This window comes from Thalassophryne amazonica, chromosome 14 (assembly GCF_902500255.1).
Source record: "Thalassophryne amazonica chromosome 14, fThaAma1.1, whole genome shotgun sequence".
NCBI classification, from domain to species: domain Eukaryota; kingdom Metazoa; phylum Chordata; class Actinopteri; order Batrachoidiformes; family Batrachoididae; genus Thalassophryne; species Thalassophryne amazonica.
In genome coordinates, this window is record NC_047116.1 from 42,599,598 (window position 1) to 42,619,257 (window position 19,660).

Genomic DNA, 19,660 nt, shown 5'->3' on the forward strand with positions numbered 1-19,660 from the left:
TACAAAAATACAAATCACTAAAATGATCTTCCTTAAACCCAAACTGAAAGCAAATCTCTACAATTTCAGATAAACTGATTCAAAATATAAAAGCTGAGATGATGGGTTGCATAAGTAAAGGGACACTTTGGTATAATACCTGTAAATAATCCATTTTATTGCCAGTTTTCCTTAGACAAGTCAGGGGATGGATACATGAACATTTCCAGGTTTTCTTTTATCAAAACATCAAATCAAGGCTTGCGTCTCAGCTGTACCTTCTGGCAAATTGTAGCTGAACTTTCATGTCTTCTTTTTAAGAAAACCTTCGTCTATACCACTCCATCATGAAGCTGTAACTGGTGATACAAAATGCAAAACTTACACTGTGCACAATTTCCCCAATCACAGAGACAGAAGCCTATAATTTCTTCTGGGTTGTCTGGGTGTCTTGGTGGCTTTCCTCACTCTTCTCCTTCTTGCACAGTCACTCAGTTTTTGAGAACTGTCTACTCAATACAGATTTACCAAAGAGTGCCATACTGTTTGTATTGCTTTATAATTGATGTAAATAAAATCCAAGACATATTCATTAACTTGGAAATGTTCATGTATCCATCCCCTGACTTGTCTAACTGGCAATAAAACTGATTATTTACAGGTATTATACCAAAGGGGCCCATTACTTATGCCAGTGATTCTCAACCGGGGTGCCGCGGCACCCTAGGGTGCCGTGATCGATCGTCAGGGGTGCCGTGGGTATTTTTCATATTCGCGATTATTTTTCATATTCGCGATTACCGTGAATTATTTATTTTATCCATAAAGCATAAAACGACTCAGAATCTGACATCATTGTACTGCAGCCTCGCTCTCGTCTTAAGGCGGGACAATAACAAGGAGGCTGACGGCCGATTAAAACAGTGCCGTCTCCTTCAAAACCCGTCTAAAATGCGGAGCTGTCGGTGTGTGTGTCGGTGCGCGCGCGCGGAGTTAACAGGCTGCAGACTGCGAGGGAGGGGGTGGGTGAGGGAGATTCCTGAATGCAGGCGCGACACGTTCAGTGCGCAGCGAGCACGGAGCGGAGAGAGGATTTTAACCCGAGTGAACGTTAACAAAACAGAAACATGAAGCTGCCTTTACTTCTCTCTGAACTTTCTCTAAAGGTGTGATTCTGCCGTTACCGTCCTGTTCACACCATGTGCGCGTCGTATGCTGAATTTATGAGATCATGAGATGAAATAAATGGTCAAATATCTTTAAAAACATATTTAAAAAATGAGAATATATGAATGAACTGAGCCACACAAAAAAAACAATGTTCAGACGCACAGATCACAAAAAGCAGGTGAGAACTCTGAACTTTAACAGCTGTTATTTTCAAAAGGTATTTATTTGTTCAATCTTGAGCTTAATGCAGTGTTTAAGTACAAAACATGACTGATGAGGAGAAACAATTTCAGAAATGCGACAGAAACAACCACAAATCAGAAAAAGTTGGGACTGTATGTAAAATGAAGATAAAAATAAAAATGTTGCACTATTCCCAGTTTCTCCACTCACAGAAACCAAACGTTCTTCCAGAGTTGTGTAATTATACTACAATAGTAGAATATAAAGAAGGGGAAAAAAGAAAAAAAAATAGACAATATATTCGTCAATCGCAATTATTTGTCTGACAATTAATCATCTCCAGAAATTCCTAATCGTGACAGCCCAACTTGAGATCAGAGCGCAAAATGCTTGAGGATTTTCGAAATGCGGCGTTTTCTGTATAGATTTTCTATTGCGATAATTGGGTTTTGCGCAAAACCAGAGGTAATAGCATTATAATATTTTGGTTGGTGGTGTGCCGCAGGATTTTGTCAATATAAAAAGGGTGCCGCGGCTCAAAAAAGGTTGAAAATCACTGACTTATGCAACCCATCATCTTCGCTTTTAAATTTTAATTACTTTATATCAAGTTGTAGAGATTTGCTTTCAGTTTGAGTTTAAGGAAGATAATTTTAGGATTTTTAAAAAAATGTTTGTATTTGAAGTGTTCCAATACTTTTGGTGAGCACTGTACATACTACCACTAGCACCACCACCAGAACTAAACCAAACTTAACTTTATTAACTTCCTTAAATGACTTCAATCACAATCAGGACATTTCCAAAAATAAAAACTGGCCTCAAGCTCGAAATTTAAGGTGGCATCCAAAATGGAGGCCAATATATATATTTTTTTTCTTTATTAAAATGCAAAAAAGTGTCACATAATGGAATTAATTTTCAAAAACAGTCCATAAGAAGAATGCTTTAGGTCAAAATATATGTGTGGGTAGCTAACTTTCAATTACAGCAACAGGCTTCAAATCGACAAATAACTAATAATATTTTTGCTACCATTGATGTTGTCCAAAAATAATTTTGGGTAACATCCTGATTTTGTTTTGGGGCCAACTTAGAAACCCTCCAAAAATGTGTGTGTGTGTGTGTGTGTGTGTGTGTGTGTGTGTGTGTGTGTGTGTGTGTGTGTGTGTGTGTGTGTGTGTGTGTGTGTGTGTGTGTGTGTGTGTGGGTGGGTGTGGGTGTGTGCATGCTTGGGGGGGTGGGGGTGAGGGGGGAAGGCATGAAGGACACATTTTGCAGTGAAACAGAATAGTTTTTAAAGCAAATTTTACATATTGAAGAATAACAGAATGTGTACTGAACCAATAAATGTTTTCATCATGTGATGTAAATGTAAATTTTCTTAATCGCATCATAATTTAACAAATCTTTGCTCACAACTTTTATTTAAGTGAGTGAGAAAGTTTAAACGACTTTGACTTCGACTTTGATTCCACCTAGTCGGTACAGCGTTCAGGCAGTAGCTGCTGCAGAATGAAAACCACTCTGAATTTGTTGACCTCCATTTAAAATAAATAATTTCACCAGAATTAATGTAGTAATTATTTAAAGAACACTTGTCTTTCATTCAATTCAGCTTTTTTCATCCTCCTTAATAAATCACTTGCTCTTAAATACTGGAAAATTAAATGGTTAAGAACCGGGTTGGGGTTAAGAGAGCTGTTGAAAGGGCTCTGTGAAAGACTCATGACTCTAAAACCAAGACTTATACAAGGTCAATTGGGAATGTGAATTCCAGTGAAATAAAAAAGCTATTTCCTCCATATTTCTTTAAATGAATGCAATTCTCAGTCACAAAAGAGAAATAAATCCAGACTACAAAAGAGCCAATCATGGCAACAAGGTGAAGAGGCTCCGGGGCCTCAGAGTGGCTCTGCTGGGTTCAGCCTGTTCTCTATTCTGCTTGTGCATGAGAGTGTGCGTGTGTGCATGCCTGTGTTTGCATGCGAGAGTGGGTGTGTGATTTTAAATTACTAAAAAGGAAAAAAAAATTGAGTGGGTGTCATGCAGAATACTTGTGCGGTAAATAGGTATGCTTAAAAAATATTAGTTGATTAAAGAGACATTTCATCCTTCTGTAGGTGGACAATTTTGAGTAATTTTTCAAATAAATAAGCCAATCACAACCTGCCATGAACAGATGAACAGCTCAGACAGTTATACCGAGGTCAAACGTAATATGTTTAATGTCCTACTGCATTGTGTTATTTTGTTTGTTTGCTTTCTGCAGGAAAGATCTACCTGACAATTTCTTCCATCACAGCCACAGAAGCCAATAACATCTTCAACGTTGTCTGGGTGGTGAGGTGAGAGAGGTGATGGAGGTGATGGTTTAGTGGTTAAGCATTGGGTTTCATACCAGAGGATCCTTGGTTCAAAACCCACCCAGACTGGAAAATCACAAAGGGCCCTTGGTCAAGGTCCTTAATCCCTAGTTGCTCCCAGTGTGTATGGAGGGCCTGATATCGGTGTGTGTTTGTATGAATGGGTGAATGTGAGGCATAATTGTAAAGCACTTTGAGCTTCTGATGCGGATGGCAAAGCACTATATAAATGCAGTCCATTTACCATGTGGGTGTCTTGGTGGCTTTCCTCACTCTTATCCTTCTTGCACAGTCCCTTAGTTTTTGAGAACTGTCTATTCCACACAGATAAACCATAGAGTGCCACACTATTTGTATTTCTTCATCACTTACTCACTCATCTTCAACCACTTACATGGGATCAGATCACGGGGGCAACAGCTCCAGCAGGGGACCCCAGACTTCCCTTTCCGGGGCCACATTGACCACCTCTGACTGGGGGATAACGAAGTGTTCCCAGGCCAGTGTGGAGATATAATCTTTCGACCTAATCCTGGGTCTTCCCCGGGGTCTCCTCCCAGATCGACGCGCTTGGAACACCTCGCTAGGGAGGCGCCCAGGGACATCCTTACCAGATGCCCGAACCACCTCAGCTGGCTCCTTTCAACGTGAAGGAGTTGCAGCTCTACTTCAAGCTCCCCACAGATGGCCGAGCTTCTCACCCTCTCTCTAAGGGAGACACCAGCCACCCTCCTGAGGAAAACCATTTTGGCCGCTTGTACTTGCGATCTAGTTCTTTCAGTCATGACCCAACCCTCATGATTATTTCTTCATAACTAATGTAAATAAAGTCTAAGACATAATCAGTGAATTGGAAATGTTCATATATCCATCTCTTGACTTGTCAAAAGAAAACTGGCTGTAAAAGTGATTCTATACTGTCAGTTCATTCAAGGGTGTGTCCAGCATACATTTTATGTCAAGATTTTTTGTTTCACTTTATGAAATCATTTTGTTTTGTTCTTGTTGCCAAATAATGCTGTACATTTAAAAAAAATATATTTTGATAAAACAAAATTGCTTTGTTGCCATGTGTTTTTGACCATATATTAAAATGTGTACATAAAATGTAGGGGGACCAACAATTTTATCCATGTGTGTATCTTTTGTTCCACATAGTGCTCCTGAATACTACTCAGTTCATTATTTATTAATAATCATTCCTTGTTCTTTTTTTGTAGAATTACGCAAGAGGCCCTAAACAAGTAATAATCAGGTTTTTTCCAAATTGAAAAGTCCAGTTATTGTCATTAATAAAACCTATATAATTCTGTATAGTTTTACTTACTGAAAATTAACATTACGAAATTTCAAATTTAGTCATACACTAAATTATTTTAGAAGAAAACATAAAAAGGGGGAAAACATCAACACTGGGATGCTTGGGATCTCTGAAGAGTACCGTGTGTGTATGTTGAAAGGCTAGTGTGACCCGGCGATCAATTTTGAGTCATTTCTTTTCAAGGTTATACACAAATCAAAAGTCTTTAAAAGTTCCTATTCTGACTTCTAACAACTTTTAAAATAATTTAATCAAGCTACAGCCATAAAAGCAATACTTAATCACACGATTGGGTCATGCACATACATAAAATGAAGAATGTTGTCTGCAGAAGTTCACTCGGCTGCAGCGATAAAGAGATCATGATGAAAACATCACTGGGTCCAGCAGTAAAACAACAGCAAGAAAGCTTATTTCAATGCAATTCAATTTATTTATACAGCGGCAAATCACAACAGACATCATATCAAAGCATGAAACACAAAGATGAAGGTGGAGATTTTACCCATTCAGGGGCAGGTTTGTTTAAAAACCAAAACTTTGGTGAAATGGATGAGATGAATTTCTGAAAAGAGCTTCGATCTGCAAATGTTGTAACCTCTACATATCATCAGATGTAACAGCAAGGAACTAAAGTCAACAGCAATACTTAATCACGAATTAATGTCATGAATATAAATCACACACGGAGCTATTTCAAAGAATTAGCTTCAGCAGAAAGAAATTGTTCATCATAATCAAGAAAACAATGAAGTGTACAATTCTAAGAAACACATGCATCTATTGCACCACTGTTTTCTGTTCACACACATAGCAAACAAATATAAATAAGAAAAATTCATGTTCATTATTCTCATAATAATCCACTATCTGCAAGCTAATAAAATAATCCCTGATTTCTAATATCTTCTAATATCATGCATTGAACAGTAATATGTTTTTCTAAAGTGTGTTATTCTTTGATGTCATAATTTTAATAATTTAGTATAAGCAGAAATACATATGTACTTACAGTCCTGTGAAAATGTTTATAACCAGTTCAGCTTTGACACTTTGAAATTTTTATGACACCAAAAGAAAAAGAATTCAAGCTTCTTTATATAAAACTGTCTAAAAGTGAGCCCTTTAAACCTATAGGGAGAACGAATGCATATAACATGACAATTAAACAAAAATATAAGAGACAAAACAATTTTGTGCATGAGTACAGGTGATTTTATTAATTCTAATTATTTATTACTAATCAAAGCACTTTTACTGCCAGTTGTCTTTTGACACATAAGGACATGTATATGTCAGCTTTCCAAGTGATTGACTATGTCCTGAACTTTATTTCCATCAGTTGAACAGAATACAAATTGTACAGTGCTGTGCAGTAAATCTGTCTGCTCTCAAATACTGAGTTACTATGTAAGGAGGAGACAAGTGAGGGAAGCCACCAAGGCAGCCATTATTTTTTTAAATTTAATTTATGACATATTCTGTGAATTTAAAAATCATGATTTCACAAATTTTAATATCAAGAAGCCAGAATGTATGTCATGTTATTTATTTATTTAATGTATGTCAAAAATATGCAAATATGTCAAAGCTCAAGGGACACAAACTTTTTTTTTCCAGAACTGTACATTTTAAAAAAATTTTATGTATTCACTAAGCACACACACACACACACACAAAGAACCTCTCTAAGCACTGGAAAGATGTTTTATAGTTGCCCTCAAGCAAGTTCCAAAAGTCACTTTTAAAAATGATTAACCACCCTGAAAGACTGAAGCAAGTCTACAAATCTACTTGACAAATGCCTTTAGTGAATGTTCCTATCACCACCATCACATTTATCTCTCTATTTGAGAATTAAAAAAACAAGCGCCATCCTTTGGCACTAAATATTTTTGAGGAAATGCAGCTGCTGAATTCTACATTTGAACAGTTCAGTGAACGTGGCTGCTGGTTAGTAGCGATGGAGATGTGGGGGAGGAGGCTGGAATGTCTGAGGATCGCTACTGCTGATCATACCACCTGGTCCAACTACTCACTGCACACACACACACACACACACACACACACACACACACACACACACACACACACACACACACACACACACACACACACACACACACACACACACACAGAGCCAGCTGTTGATTAAGTCAGGATGAGTACATGCTGGTCGTGGCACGAGGTTGACCCTGAAATACATATTTAAAGCACCACACTGGTTCCAGAATAAAACTTTTCTGTTTCAAACATCATATGTGCGATCAGTTTTAATACTGATACCTAAAATGTTAGTGAGAGAGAGCAGTTTGCCACTGTGACGACCTTCCTGTCCAGACGGGAAAAACATTCTTTGGTGTGTTTGTCGGTCTGGAAATCTGTGTGTGTGTATTTGTGGACAGCCAACAGACATGTCACGGTATCTTACAAAAACTGCTTTGGAATGCAGCCTACTCCTTTGGGCACTATATTGCACAGTCCCTTTTAAGTCGGTTGTTTTAACTTGAAACATTGACAACAGCAGTGAACAGCTGGTGAACAACCCGTTGGCACTTTTATGGCTAAGCATCCTAGATGGTCACAGTCTAGAAGCATGACAAGCTGGCGTGCGAAGATCACTGTTGCCCACAAATGTGATCTGACGTGATCATGGTGCCTGACTTGTAAAAAGTGACCCGTGCAAAAGCAGCCATAGCGCACTCAGTGTAGCAAATAATAATAATTTTAAAAAAAAAGTAAAAAAAATTGCCATTTAACTTCTGGAAAACTGTTACAGGCTCCATGGAAGTGCAAGAGATGACCAAATTCTATCAAAATGTATGAAGTCAAACAATTTTTCTAACAACTTGAAAATCTCACCACCGTTAAAACAAAACCTTGGTGTAATGATGGAATATTCCACACCTTTTTGGACCCTGTAGAGTTTCAAAGGTATTTACGAGGTTTTAAAAAAAATGACCTTCTGGGATACATTTTTATGAAACTGAGAACAGGCCTTAAGTATCACAGTAATAACACAAAACGGAAGGCTTGCTTTGGTAGAAGATACTGTTAAAAGAAAAATGCACCTAACAACATATCTAAAATGAATAAAGGGCCAGTCCTTTGTTCCCACACTGTCCTTCGATCTACACAACAGACAAATCAGTACGTCTGCTTTTTATCACCTCCGTAATATTGTGAAGATTTAACCTATCCTGTCTGTGGCTGATGCAGAGACTTTGATTCGCGCCTTTGTCTCTTCTAAACTGGATTACAGTAACGTCCTATTTTCTGGCTGACTGCAATTCATCATTAGACGTCTCTAATTGGTTCAAAATGCTGCTGCTAGAATCCTGACTAGGAGCAGAAAGTTTGCCCATATTACCCCGATTTTGGCCTCCCTCCACTGGCTTCCTATCCATGTGAGAACAGATTTTAAGGTTTTGTTATTAACATAGGAAATCCTTCATGGATTAGTACCTCCCTATCTATCTGACGGAATTAATCATTATGTTGTAGCCCTTTTTCTGCATTCACAGGAGGCAGGACTATGGTAGGCTCCAAAGGTTAAAAAGAAGTCAGCAGGCCACAGAGCTTTACCGTGCACTTGTTCTGTGGAACAATCTGCCTGCTGAGATAAAACAGTTTGATTGTCTGGAGTTATTCAAATCTAGATTAAAGACCCATATGTTTTCCTTTTCATGTGACTAACATATTAATGTTGGACCGAGCCATTTTTTCCTCTCCATTTTGTTGCTAACGATGGAGCACTTCTCAGTCTCATCATACTTAAACTCTAGGTTTGCTAGTAAAGCAAAGGGCTAGCTGCTGGTGACCACATTAGCATCTTGTTTGTTACTCTCTTGGTTTACTGCTGAGAAAGTGATTTGTGTGCTGTTAGTTCCGGCGGATTCGTCCTGCTCTATCTTTCTCTGTTTGAGGTGCAGTCACTGGCGAGCTACTGGTTATCGGACACCTGTTTGAGGATGCAACCAATCAAAAACTCAAACTTCTTCATGTTTGAAAATTCTTTGTTGTACTTTATTTGATCACTGTTATCATCAGAATGGCCTAAGCAGTGGGTCACCCCTATGAGTCTGGTCTTCTTAAGGTTTCTTCCTCAATACAGGAGGTGATGGTCTAGTGGTTAAGCTTTGGGCTTGAGACCAGAGGATCCCAGCCTGACCTTAAAATCAATAAGGGCCCTTGGGTAAGGTCCTTAACGTGGTATACACACTAGTTACAGTCATCATCGACACTGAGTTTGAAATCGGGGTCAAATTTTTGAAGTGTTCAAAAATTTCTTCCTGATATGTAACTGTCACTAGTGCATGGTAGCTTCCATGTGTTCATTATCTTAACAGCTTCAATCATGTTTGAATGTTTTTAAATAAGGTGTTCCTAGTGAGTATGGCTGGAAACTTGTTTGATCGTGCTACATCGGAGTAAAACTTTTAAGTCAAACAGCGTTTGTTGGAGTTCTAGCCAAGGATGCAGCTTTTTGTTTTCTGGTCGGTTGCGAGGTCTGCACTTTATAAGCCATCTGGTTGCCAGGTCTGCAGTTTATAAGCTTGTCTCTTAGGAGGCAAGCCGAATTAAACAGCTTCATCCCCTTTTTGCACTTTTTGGATTGTGGGTGATCACAGTAGAACGGTGCCCTGTGGAATAGGGATATTAGGGGGCTTGGTAAGGCTAGACCTTAAAGTGCCTTGGGCCAACACATGTTGTGATTAGGCATCATATAAATAAACTGAATTGAAGGATTCCTTGTAGAACTCCAACACTTTCACAAATAAGTTGGGGGTATTCAAAGCATTCCTTCCCCAACATCCAATAGGCCTCCGTTTATCTGTCTCTAATAAAACTGAACTGCAGTCATGGCTGCGGGCATTTTAACAAAAGAACAAATAAATGACGGCATTTCAATAAAAATATCCATTAAAAATGATCTTGCATCCACATCTGCCTCAAAATACTCCGACCTCTTCCTTCACTGAATGTCGACCTGTCCACCAAATTCAATGAAATCCTTTGATGTCTTTTTGAAATTTTCTGCTAATAATATACAGCAACCCAAAATCCTTGCCTCAGCAGGTCAATGATGAAAAGACAGATGCTATTCATAAAAACAGATAGACGGAGCTTGAAAAAGTTATTGAATATTTGCACAAAACCGGTCAGAAAGTTAATGTACGTATATAGCAGGCCAGCATACTTCCTCAATAGGCTCATCTTGCTCACAAAAGGTGTGAGTGTGAAATTGATGTTATATGATGTTGCCTATGGCACATGTATTGCTGCACTGAAAGTTATGGCTTGCTATTTCTGTAAATTAATTTTTTGTGCATGACATTGCTCTTGGTAGGTCAAAAGCTACACCTTCATTTTGAACTCCCTAATTACTATCAACCCCTGAGCTAACCTTATGAGTGGTAAATTGGGATACAAATCACACTCAACATTATTTTATGTCATTATTTATTAAATCACATGATCTTCCAAAAAAATACTCAGCGGATTCTGCCTTTGTGGTTTTAATGGCAATGAGTACAGTGTTGACAATATACCAGTCAAGCTGTTTGCTGTTTTCACTCGTCTATCTGATTAAGGTGGATTTCTCATTAAAATGTCAATGAAAATAAAAATGACAATTGCAGCCATTTAGAAGAACAAAAAAAAATCCAAAATGCCAAAGCAACAACATGCCCAAGTGGGACAGAAAAAATGTTGAAATCATCTTTTATCAAGCAATTTGAAATTACAAGCATATATATGAACATTTTGAAATGTTTGTTCATAGGTTATTTTAGTTTAAAATGTTGTGCACAACATCTATAGAAATGCTTTAAACTGCTCATGGAGAATTAGCCATTGAGCTGCTAGCAGTATGTTTGCTTAGTATGTGAATAATAAAAATAAATAAATAAATAAAAATAATTATCATAATAATAATAATAACTAAATTTGAAAGCAAATATTAAGGGTCCAAACACCTCCAGGCCTGCCCCAAGCAGTGACCAAAGAGAAGCCTTGTCAGACTTTCAGGAATGATCTACTGTACATGAATTTTGGAGCATATTAGAGCTCTGAAATTCAGAAATATATGTGTTGCAGCGCCATCTAATGGTGCAGTTCCACCAAATTTAACACAGTTGATCTAACAGAGGATGTCCATAGACCTGCCAAATTTCATGCCATTTGATTGTCTTGTTAATGAGAAAACGCATCATAAATTTCTGTGCACAACTCAAAGTAAAAAAAAAAACTGCCAGCAGAGCAAAATATATGAAAGCTTCCAGTCCAGTTTTTCAGAGTTATGAAGAAGAGAACATTTTGACGCCAATCTAGCTTTTCTGTGTGATAAATCCAGAGACACTTTCACGTAGTGCCATTTTGTATATTTTAGAAGTTTGCAAAAAAAAAAAAAAAAGTATCACATCACAAATGGGCATGGCCTATACCTCTGGAAAACACTTACTCCACTCATCCCAACAATATAAACTTTTCTTACATGTAACTGAAAATTCACAAGTTATTACAAGTTGTTTTCATCATACCGTATTTATTATTTATGGCACTAGCTAGAGGTTTTTACTGGACATTTTCAGGATATGGCTAGGTTGTTTGGTGCTTTCCCAAAATCCCAAATTTCATGCCATTTGGTTATTCCATTAATGAGAAAAGCCATCATTAATTATAGCAAAAATAGCATCACATATGTCAAACTCAAAGTCAAGAAACTTGTAAACAAAGTAAAAAAAAAAAAAAAAATCAAGGTTTCCAGTCTAGTTTTTCAGAGTCATGCTCCAGAGAATGTTTTGACAACAGTCTGCCCTTTCTGCATCAAAATCCAGAGACGTGTTCATGTCGGCTTATTTTGCATATTTCTCAAATTGCAAAAAACCTATCTTGGCACACAGAGGCATGCCCTATACCAGGGGTAGGCAACCTGTTCCAGAAAGAGCCATGAGGGTGCAGGTTTTCTTTGCAGCCACTGACTCCACCAGGTGATTTCACTGATTAACTGATTCCATCTGCTCAAAGTGATATTAATCAGTAAAATCACCTGGTGGAGTCAGTGGCTGCAAAGAAAACCTGCACCCTCATGGCTCTTTCTGGAACAGGTTGCCTACCCCTGCCCTATACCAATGGAAATGCCGTCATCCACCAATCACAACAATGTAAAGCAGTGGTGTCCAAAGTATTCCAGAAAGGGCCGAGAGGGTGCAGGTTTTCCTTGCAGCCACTGACATCAGCAGGTGATTTCACCAATTAACATCCCTTTGAACAGGTGGGATGAGTTTATCAATGAAATCACCTGTTGGAGTCAGTGGCTGCAAAGAAAACCTGCACCCTCTCGGCCCTTTATGGAATAGTTTGGACACCACTGGTGTAAAGATTTGCAATGTGCACCCGATGGATCAAAATTTATTAGAAGTTGTTTTTTCAAAGCTGTTTTATTATTTATAACTCCACCTGGTGTTTTTTACTGGCCATTTTCTTATATACAGACAGTTTGTACTGTGTTCGACACACTGTAAACAGTAGTGTGGTCTGGCAAATTTGGCAGCATTTGGCCCATCCATCAACAAGAGAGCATTTTGAGTTGTTTCTGCTGTTATAAAATTAATTTAAAAATATTAAATAATTTTTAAGATATGATTTATCATCGTCTTTGGTCTGACAGTAAAACAGCACCTTGTAGGACCCTCAGGGAAAACCTACATGAAGTTTTGAGCAATTTGTACTGTTGAAATTCAATGAAAATATGCACCATCTAGTGGTGCAGTTCCATGCATATACCTACCTGTCTGATTTCATATTGTTCAGTGATCCCATTAATGCGAAAATGCATCATAAAGTAAAGCGCATCATGCATGGTCAAACTCAAGGCCATAAAAATTGCAAACAGAGCAAGAAATTTTAAGGATTCCAGTCCAATTATTGAGATTTGTGAACCAGAGAAGGTTTTGATACCAATCTGGATTTCCTATGCCAAAAATCCAGAGACGAGTTCAAATTTTGCATATTTCGGCAATACTGCAAAAACATTTTCCAAGTGTGAATGTACATGGCCTGCATTGTAAGACTTGGCTCACTCCATCAATCACAACAGTGTACAGTTTCCTCTTGTTGACCCCATGGATCAAAATTACTAGGGTTAATGCGTTTTTTATTAATTATAGCACCACCTAGCGTCTTTCACTGGCCATTTTTTAATATACTGCAAGTTTTTTCTGATGTTCATATTTCAACTCCACCTGGTTTAGGCTGCCCAAACACTTTTTGTGCCTAGAAAAAACAATCAAACAACAAAAAAAAAAACAATAGAGTTCTTTGTCCAGCTTTGGTGGTGCTTGAACCCTAATATTACAATTTGTAAATATCTATAGCTACACACACTGCTTCCATAAGTGTATTAAGGACTGAAGCTAACAGCTAACCTCATGTAGCACAAACTGCTATACATGCTAGCTACAATCAGGAGCACTATGTATAACACCATTCTCATGCTTGGTACATTGCTCATATTAAATTAAAAATCTGACAAATACTTTAACAAACTGCTATTTCTGTTTTCACTGATAGTTCTGCCTGTATGCCTAAATCAGTCAAGTTAAAGTTACAGTTTTCCAGCTCCGGTGCTCTGAATATTTTAACTGGTTTTGTATTGGATGCCTTTCAGCTGTCACAATATTCACATTTTGGTAAGAAGAGACACAAAAACCTGACCTTCTGACATATTTTGATATCTTTAGGAGTGAATGTCAAAAACCTGACACACCATATCTAGTCTCTATAAAACGCACCCAGGTCCACAAGAAAAAAGATCTTTCAATAAAAAATAAAAAAAAATAATAAAATAAGAAAGGTCAAGTTTGAATTTTCAACTATTTAATCCTTTTTGAAATAACTAATAAAAAAAAAATCAGTTATCACTGATAAATAAATAGCTCCTTTTTAATATTTCCTTACAGCTTACATATTGTGGGTGGGGGATTCTGAAAAGAATTTACATTTGTCATTATTGTAGTTTAACAATTTATTAGTCAAACACATCACCGATATTGACACTGGACTATTCTGGAGGCAATATATAGCAAAGGTAGCATTCAGACAACATTTTATAACAACTTAGCGTGGCAAAACTGTACACAAACTAATTTACACTCATTAACACACACTGTACAAAACAAAACAAGGATGAAATTCCGGCTCTTGAAACAGAACCATGTTGTCCCACATGAAACGGAACGATGTTATCCACCTATCGATATAAAGCACCATTCCATTTCCATTTCACAGAGATATAGGAGTCTGTTGTGTGACTCGTCAAAGGTCTTGATCTGCACCCTAAGCATTCGATCCCTCCGCGCCTGAGCTAACCTCCTTAATAATGTGTGTGGGTATAGTGCATTTTCAAAGCTACAGTATACACTCTATATCTACATTATCTTTACAGTGTCGGTGATGTAGACATCCATTTAAAGTTACACAGGAGGTCCTTTGTGCTGCAACCTGCATTGTATTCGGTGCCAATCAGTATGTCAGTTAGAACCAACCTGAGGTCTTTGTTTTTGTCTGATCCAGACCTGAAGAAGGGAGATTAAAATATATATATATATATAAAATCATTACTTACAATGAGGAAACAACTTGATTATTTTTTAAAACTGTGTCATTTATGCTGTGGTTTGTGCTACCTGAGTCGTACACCTCCATGGGTCCATGGAGGGTTGATGGGGTCCAGGTGGTAGAGCTTGTTGAGATCGGACTGTTCCCACTCGGATCCACCTCTGTCTTCACCCCATCACCGTGTGGGAAGCCGTGGCTGCCTGGACTGGAGCTTGGCGGGTTCTGATTCCTCACACCAGGCAGCAGCAGAGGACTGAACCTGGGGTCCAGTGCTGTGCTGTGGGTCGGGTATGAATGGAGCACAGGGTGGTGGTGGGGGCGGGTGTGGACATGGGGGTGGGTGTGAGGATGGTAAATGTCATGGATGCTGGCATAGCCGCTTGTGCTCTGAGGGTTGAAACTGTAGGTCCAGCTGTCGGAGAGGGGAGCTGCAGATGGGAGGGTGGCCTGGGAGAGCACGTGTCCAGCCCACAGAGCTCCATCCGGGGAGTGGAAGGAAACGGGACTAGGGGGGAAGTCTGGGTGGACCGAGACGGAGACAGATGGGAGGCAGGATCCGGCCTGGGATGGGTAGGTGTTGTTCCAAACTGTGCTGTTCTGGCTCTCCGAGACAGACGCACCATCTGTAAGACATTTGTCATTCATTCAACACAGTTTACTCAACATCAGTACTTTTTAAACACCACAAATACTCCATATCTCCCTCTCACCTTTCCATAATCCAGCCACGCTCGAGGCAGATGGCTGCGTGACTCGGATGGGCTTGGTCTCGGCGCTGAAGGTGCTGGACTGACTGAGAGCGCGGGAGAAGTGCTCATCTACCACATCGCTGATGTCCCCCTCAAAGTAGGTGAACAACACGCAGCGGGAACTCAGGTACTCAGCTTCCGCCGGTCTAGTACCACCCTTCAGGTCCGAATCAGACATGTGCCTGCGGCTCGATTCGTTTTCTGATTCTGCTGGACCTCGTTGAAGGCTCTGATTTCTGGACAGCATCCCTCCTCCTTGCTGCTGCTCCAAACACTCCTGCATCTTGCTGTACACACTCAGCTTCTTCTGAGGAAAGAGGAAAGCAGAACCAACTAAAAGAAGCAACATGGAATGGAACAAAAGAGAACTAACGTTTGACCGTAAACGCTGACGTCAAACATATTACAAGTGGTCCACTTCCATGTATTTTGATGATGTATTAACACTTGATTGAGCAAAGGATTAGTGTTAGCTGTAATAAAATGAATCTTTGCAACAAACCTTATTCTACCCGTGTTGGCACCTCATCAAAACGCCAACCGACTTCAAATTGAGTTTTCGCCTACTGCACTCCAGCTATTTGTAATGATCAAAGTGTCGCATGCTCATTCCTGATTGACTATAGCCGTCATGACATCACCATTTGACCACAGGATTAATAGTTTAGTGTCATCACGCTTGACCGAAGATGAATACTCAGTGTCAGACAGGAATGCCATCATTTAAAAACAAAATCTGATCTCAAGAGACGTAAGTCGAGAAAGTTAGAGGTGGCTGAAGAAATGAAGTACTGCATTTACTTCATTTAGCTATGACAATAGGTCTCATATAACTTGGTACTGTGAATGGGAATACAGATTATGTAATTGTTACAATTATGTATACACTGTTTCCCAGTTTTTCACACTATGACAAGTTGAAGAGTTGTTAGAATCGCAACAAGTTGTTACAATTATGCAGTTTCCCCCTTTCCTACTTGTATGTTCTGTGTTCCAGTTTTTCCAAGTTGCTAAAGTTCTAACACAATTTTGCAATTAATTGTATATTCTGTTTCCCAGTTTTCCAAGTTGTTACAATTTATTGTATATTCTGTTTCCAAGTTGTTGCAGTTAACTGTATATTGTATTTCCCATTTTTTCCAAGTTGGTACATTTTATTGTATATTCTGTTTCCAAGTTGTTGCAGTTAATTGTATATTGTGTTCCCATTTTTTTCCAAGTTGTTACAATTTATTGTATATTCTGTCTCCAAGTTGTTGCAGTTAACTGTATATTGTGTTTCCCTTTTTTCCAAGGTGTTCCAATTTATTGTATGTTTCCCGTTTTTTCCAAATTGTTACATTTTATTGTATATTCTGTTTCCAAGTTGTTGCAATTACTTGTATACTCAGTTTCCCATTTTTTCCAAGTTGTTACAATTTATTGTATATTCTGTTTCCAAGGTGTTGCAATTACTTGTATACTCAGTTTCCCATTTTTTCCAAGTTGTTACAATTTATTGTATATTCTGTTTCCAAGGTGTTGCAATTACTTGTATACTCAGTTTCCCATTTCTTCCAAGTTGTTACAGTTAACTGCATATTCTGTTTCCCATTTTTTCCAAGTTGTTACAATTTATTGTATATTCTGTTTCCAAGTTGATGCAGTTAACTGTATATTGTGTTTCCCTTTTTTTCCAAGTTGTTCCAATTTATTATATGTTTTCCATTTTTCCAAGTTGTTCAAATTAAGTATATATTCTGTTTCCCCCCCCCCCCCCCCCCAAAAAAAAACTTACCATTAATTGTGTATTCTGTTTCCAAGTTGTTACAACTTAATGTACATTTTGAAATTTTGTTTCCCATTTAAACAACCAAGTTATGTGGCACCTGTTGACATCAGCAGATTAAGTACAACGTTTCAAAGTCAACCATCAAGTATGGGAAAACGTTTCAGAGTAAAAATGATAATCTCGTAAACCAGTGGGGGAGTCTACAAGTTTAGAGAAGAGTGCTGTAACTTTTATTTAATTTCAAAGATAGTATTAATTACTATGGCAAATTCTATATTTTGATGTGATCATAAGCTTAAAAACGCCATTGATATGTTAATGAATGACAATTAAGATTTTTTTTTCATAAATCAGTCACAATAAATACATAATATAATAACTACGTGTGAAATTTTGAAAGCAGATAAAATAAAACATCCATCCAGATGAAGATGAACTCATTCCTGCAGCCATTACTTCAGAATTTTGATTTTGAACCAGTGTTTGTGATGTGACGAGCTCCTCACCTGTTGTTGGTGGTTGTAATAGGTCGCCTTGTACGCGGCTGCAGGGAGGTAGTGCGCTCCATAGCTTTGGTGATACATCACATCCAGACAACTCATAGCGAAGGAGCGGCCGGTTCAGGACTGAGAGTCCGACAAACTCAGCACAACACGCCCGACTCTTCAGACGGGCTGTATCCTCACAGCCAACCGTGCCACCATATATGCCAGAGCGCGTACAATGGCCATGGCGTCCGGTTTGCATACACACAATGCGCCCTCCCGCTGCGCGCTCCGGCACCGTGCCACCCGGGGCGACTAAATGAATCAAAACGGTATGAGACGAACTGTAAAAAAAAAAAAAAAAAAAAAAAGCAGCAGCCGAACAAATTTCAGCCTGCTTCTGATTGGGTAAGTCTGCCTTTCCCCACTTCTTTACTCGCTCTCCCTCTCTTTTTTGGAGTGAAGTTATATTTGGAGAGGGCTGGGGCCATTTACGCACGCCCACAGGGGACGGCGCTCTGCATAGCGCAGCCGAGTTCAATAAAGCTGTACCGCAGGGTCACACACACACACACACACACACACACACACACACACACACACACACACACACACACACACAACCTTCTGTATGATATTAAGATTTTACAGTTGAGCTGCCTGTCATGTATTCTCAGCATTATTAAAGCTCATGATTGACAGTAGGGGTGTGGAACCCAACGTTCTTTAGATACATTTAGCAGGCCTAGTACAATTGAAGAGCCCCCACACGCACGCACGCAACTTTCTTTCAGCTGCTCCCATCCATCTCCATCTCACACTGTCCCGTGTGTCTTCCTCTGTCACAGCATCACTTCAACTGGATCAATTTTAATACCATTTCTGATAGGTTCTGGTTCTCCAGGTTGATTACTAAATGGTAAAATAAAAAGTCCCTTTGGCTTTTCCTTGTTTTCATAAAAACAAAATTGAGCTAGATACATTTTTAGTTTAGTTTTTTTTTTTAGTTTAAAAACTTTGTTTTGCTTGTGTAATGTACCATTTCCTCATGGTTGGAATTACTGGCACCCCTATATTTTAAGTACTTCAGTCTCCTATGCATCTTCTGAAGTCCTATTTATCACTCCACCATGAACCTGTGACTGGTGGTGCAACAGTCAAAAGTTCACTAGAGCTTTTGCACGAGGCGGTTACAGTTGTAATGTACTGGTAAAGCCAAATCAAGAGTTTTACAGATAACTACTAGCTCTCATTTCATCACTCAGAATTTTTAGCCAAGACCGGAATATGGCCATGGCATATTGGGAAGACTTTGCATCCGTCTGTGCTCATTCCTGTTACTGCCAGGGTCTTCAAATTCACAGAGAACATTCTTGGGATAAGTTCAAAGATTGCTAAAGTTGATTTATTTTAAGTGGTCAAAAATGTCACTTTCATTACATCCATTCTCTCTGTTGTTGCAATATTACATTTACAGAGTGTAATCTCAGGATAACAAAGTTGCTAATAACACTGATGGTAGCTGACCTTTGGCCTACTTTCAAGACCAAAGGTTACATTTTTTTATGGGGTTTGTCCACCAGGGCAGCATATTGGCACTACCGCATGAGTTTACCAAGTGAAACTATGTTGCGTTTCCTATTTTTTTGCTCATACGGCCGAGGGTATTGCAGCATTACATTTATAAGCATTTGACTCCTTATGCAATGAAAGGCATTAAAGGGCTGAATCCTACTTTGCACAACGACTGGATTTATGATTTTCATCAGCAGTGGTAGTGAACATTGAAGGACCACACAGTTGGAGTCCCCCCGTCCCATTATGACTGGCATCAGTAAGTCACTCCAGTTGATCATAAATAAATATTTTACTGATCAAATTGCCATTGGCAGCAGAGCCAAATATGGGCTGTTGCAAGCAATCTGGAGACAGTAGCCTAATATTCTACAGTTTGAAGAAAAAAAAAAAAAAGCCAGGAGTGATGATACCTGGCGAGAAAAGGGCATGCAATGGAC

At 38.8% G+C, this 19,660-nt stretch overlaps 1 protein-coding gene across 1 annotated transcript; it reads right to left on the reverse strand.

Moving 5' to 3' along the window:
* Positions 1 to 14,029: 14,029 nt before the first annotated feature.
* On the reverse strand, positions 14,030 to 17,984 carry vgll3 (vestigial-like family member 3). The gene is made up of 4 exons (XM_034187035.1): positions 17,667 to 17,984; positions 15,351 to 15,696; positions 14,709 to 15,263; positions 14,030 to 14,597 (listed from the first exon to the last, which is right to left on the reverse strand). Exons 1-4 carry the CDS (start codon positions 17,760 to 17,762, stop codon positions 14,557 to 14,559), a joined length of 1,038 nt encoding a protein of 345 aa, XP_034042926.1. The 5' UTR covers positions 17,763 to 17,984; the 3' UTR covers positions 14,030 to 14,556.
* Between the last annotated feature and the right edge of the window lie 1,676 nt (positions 17,985 to 19,660).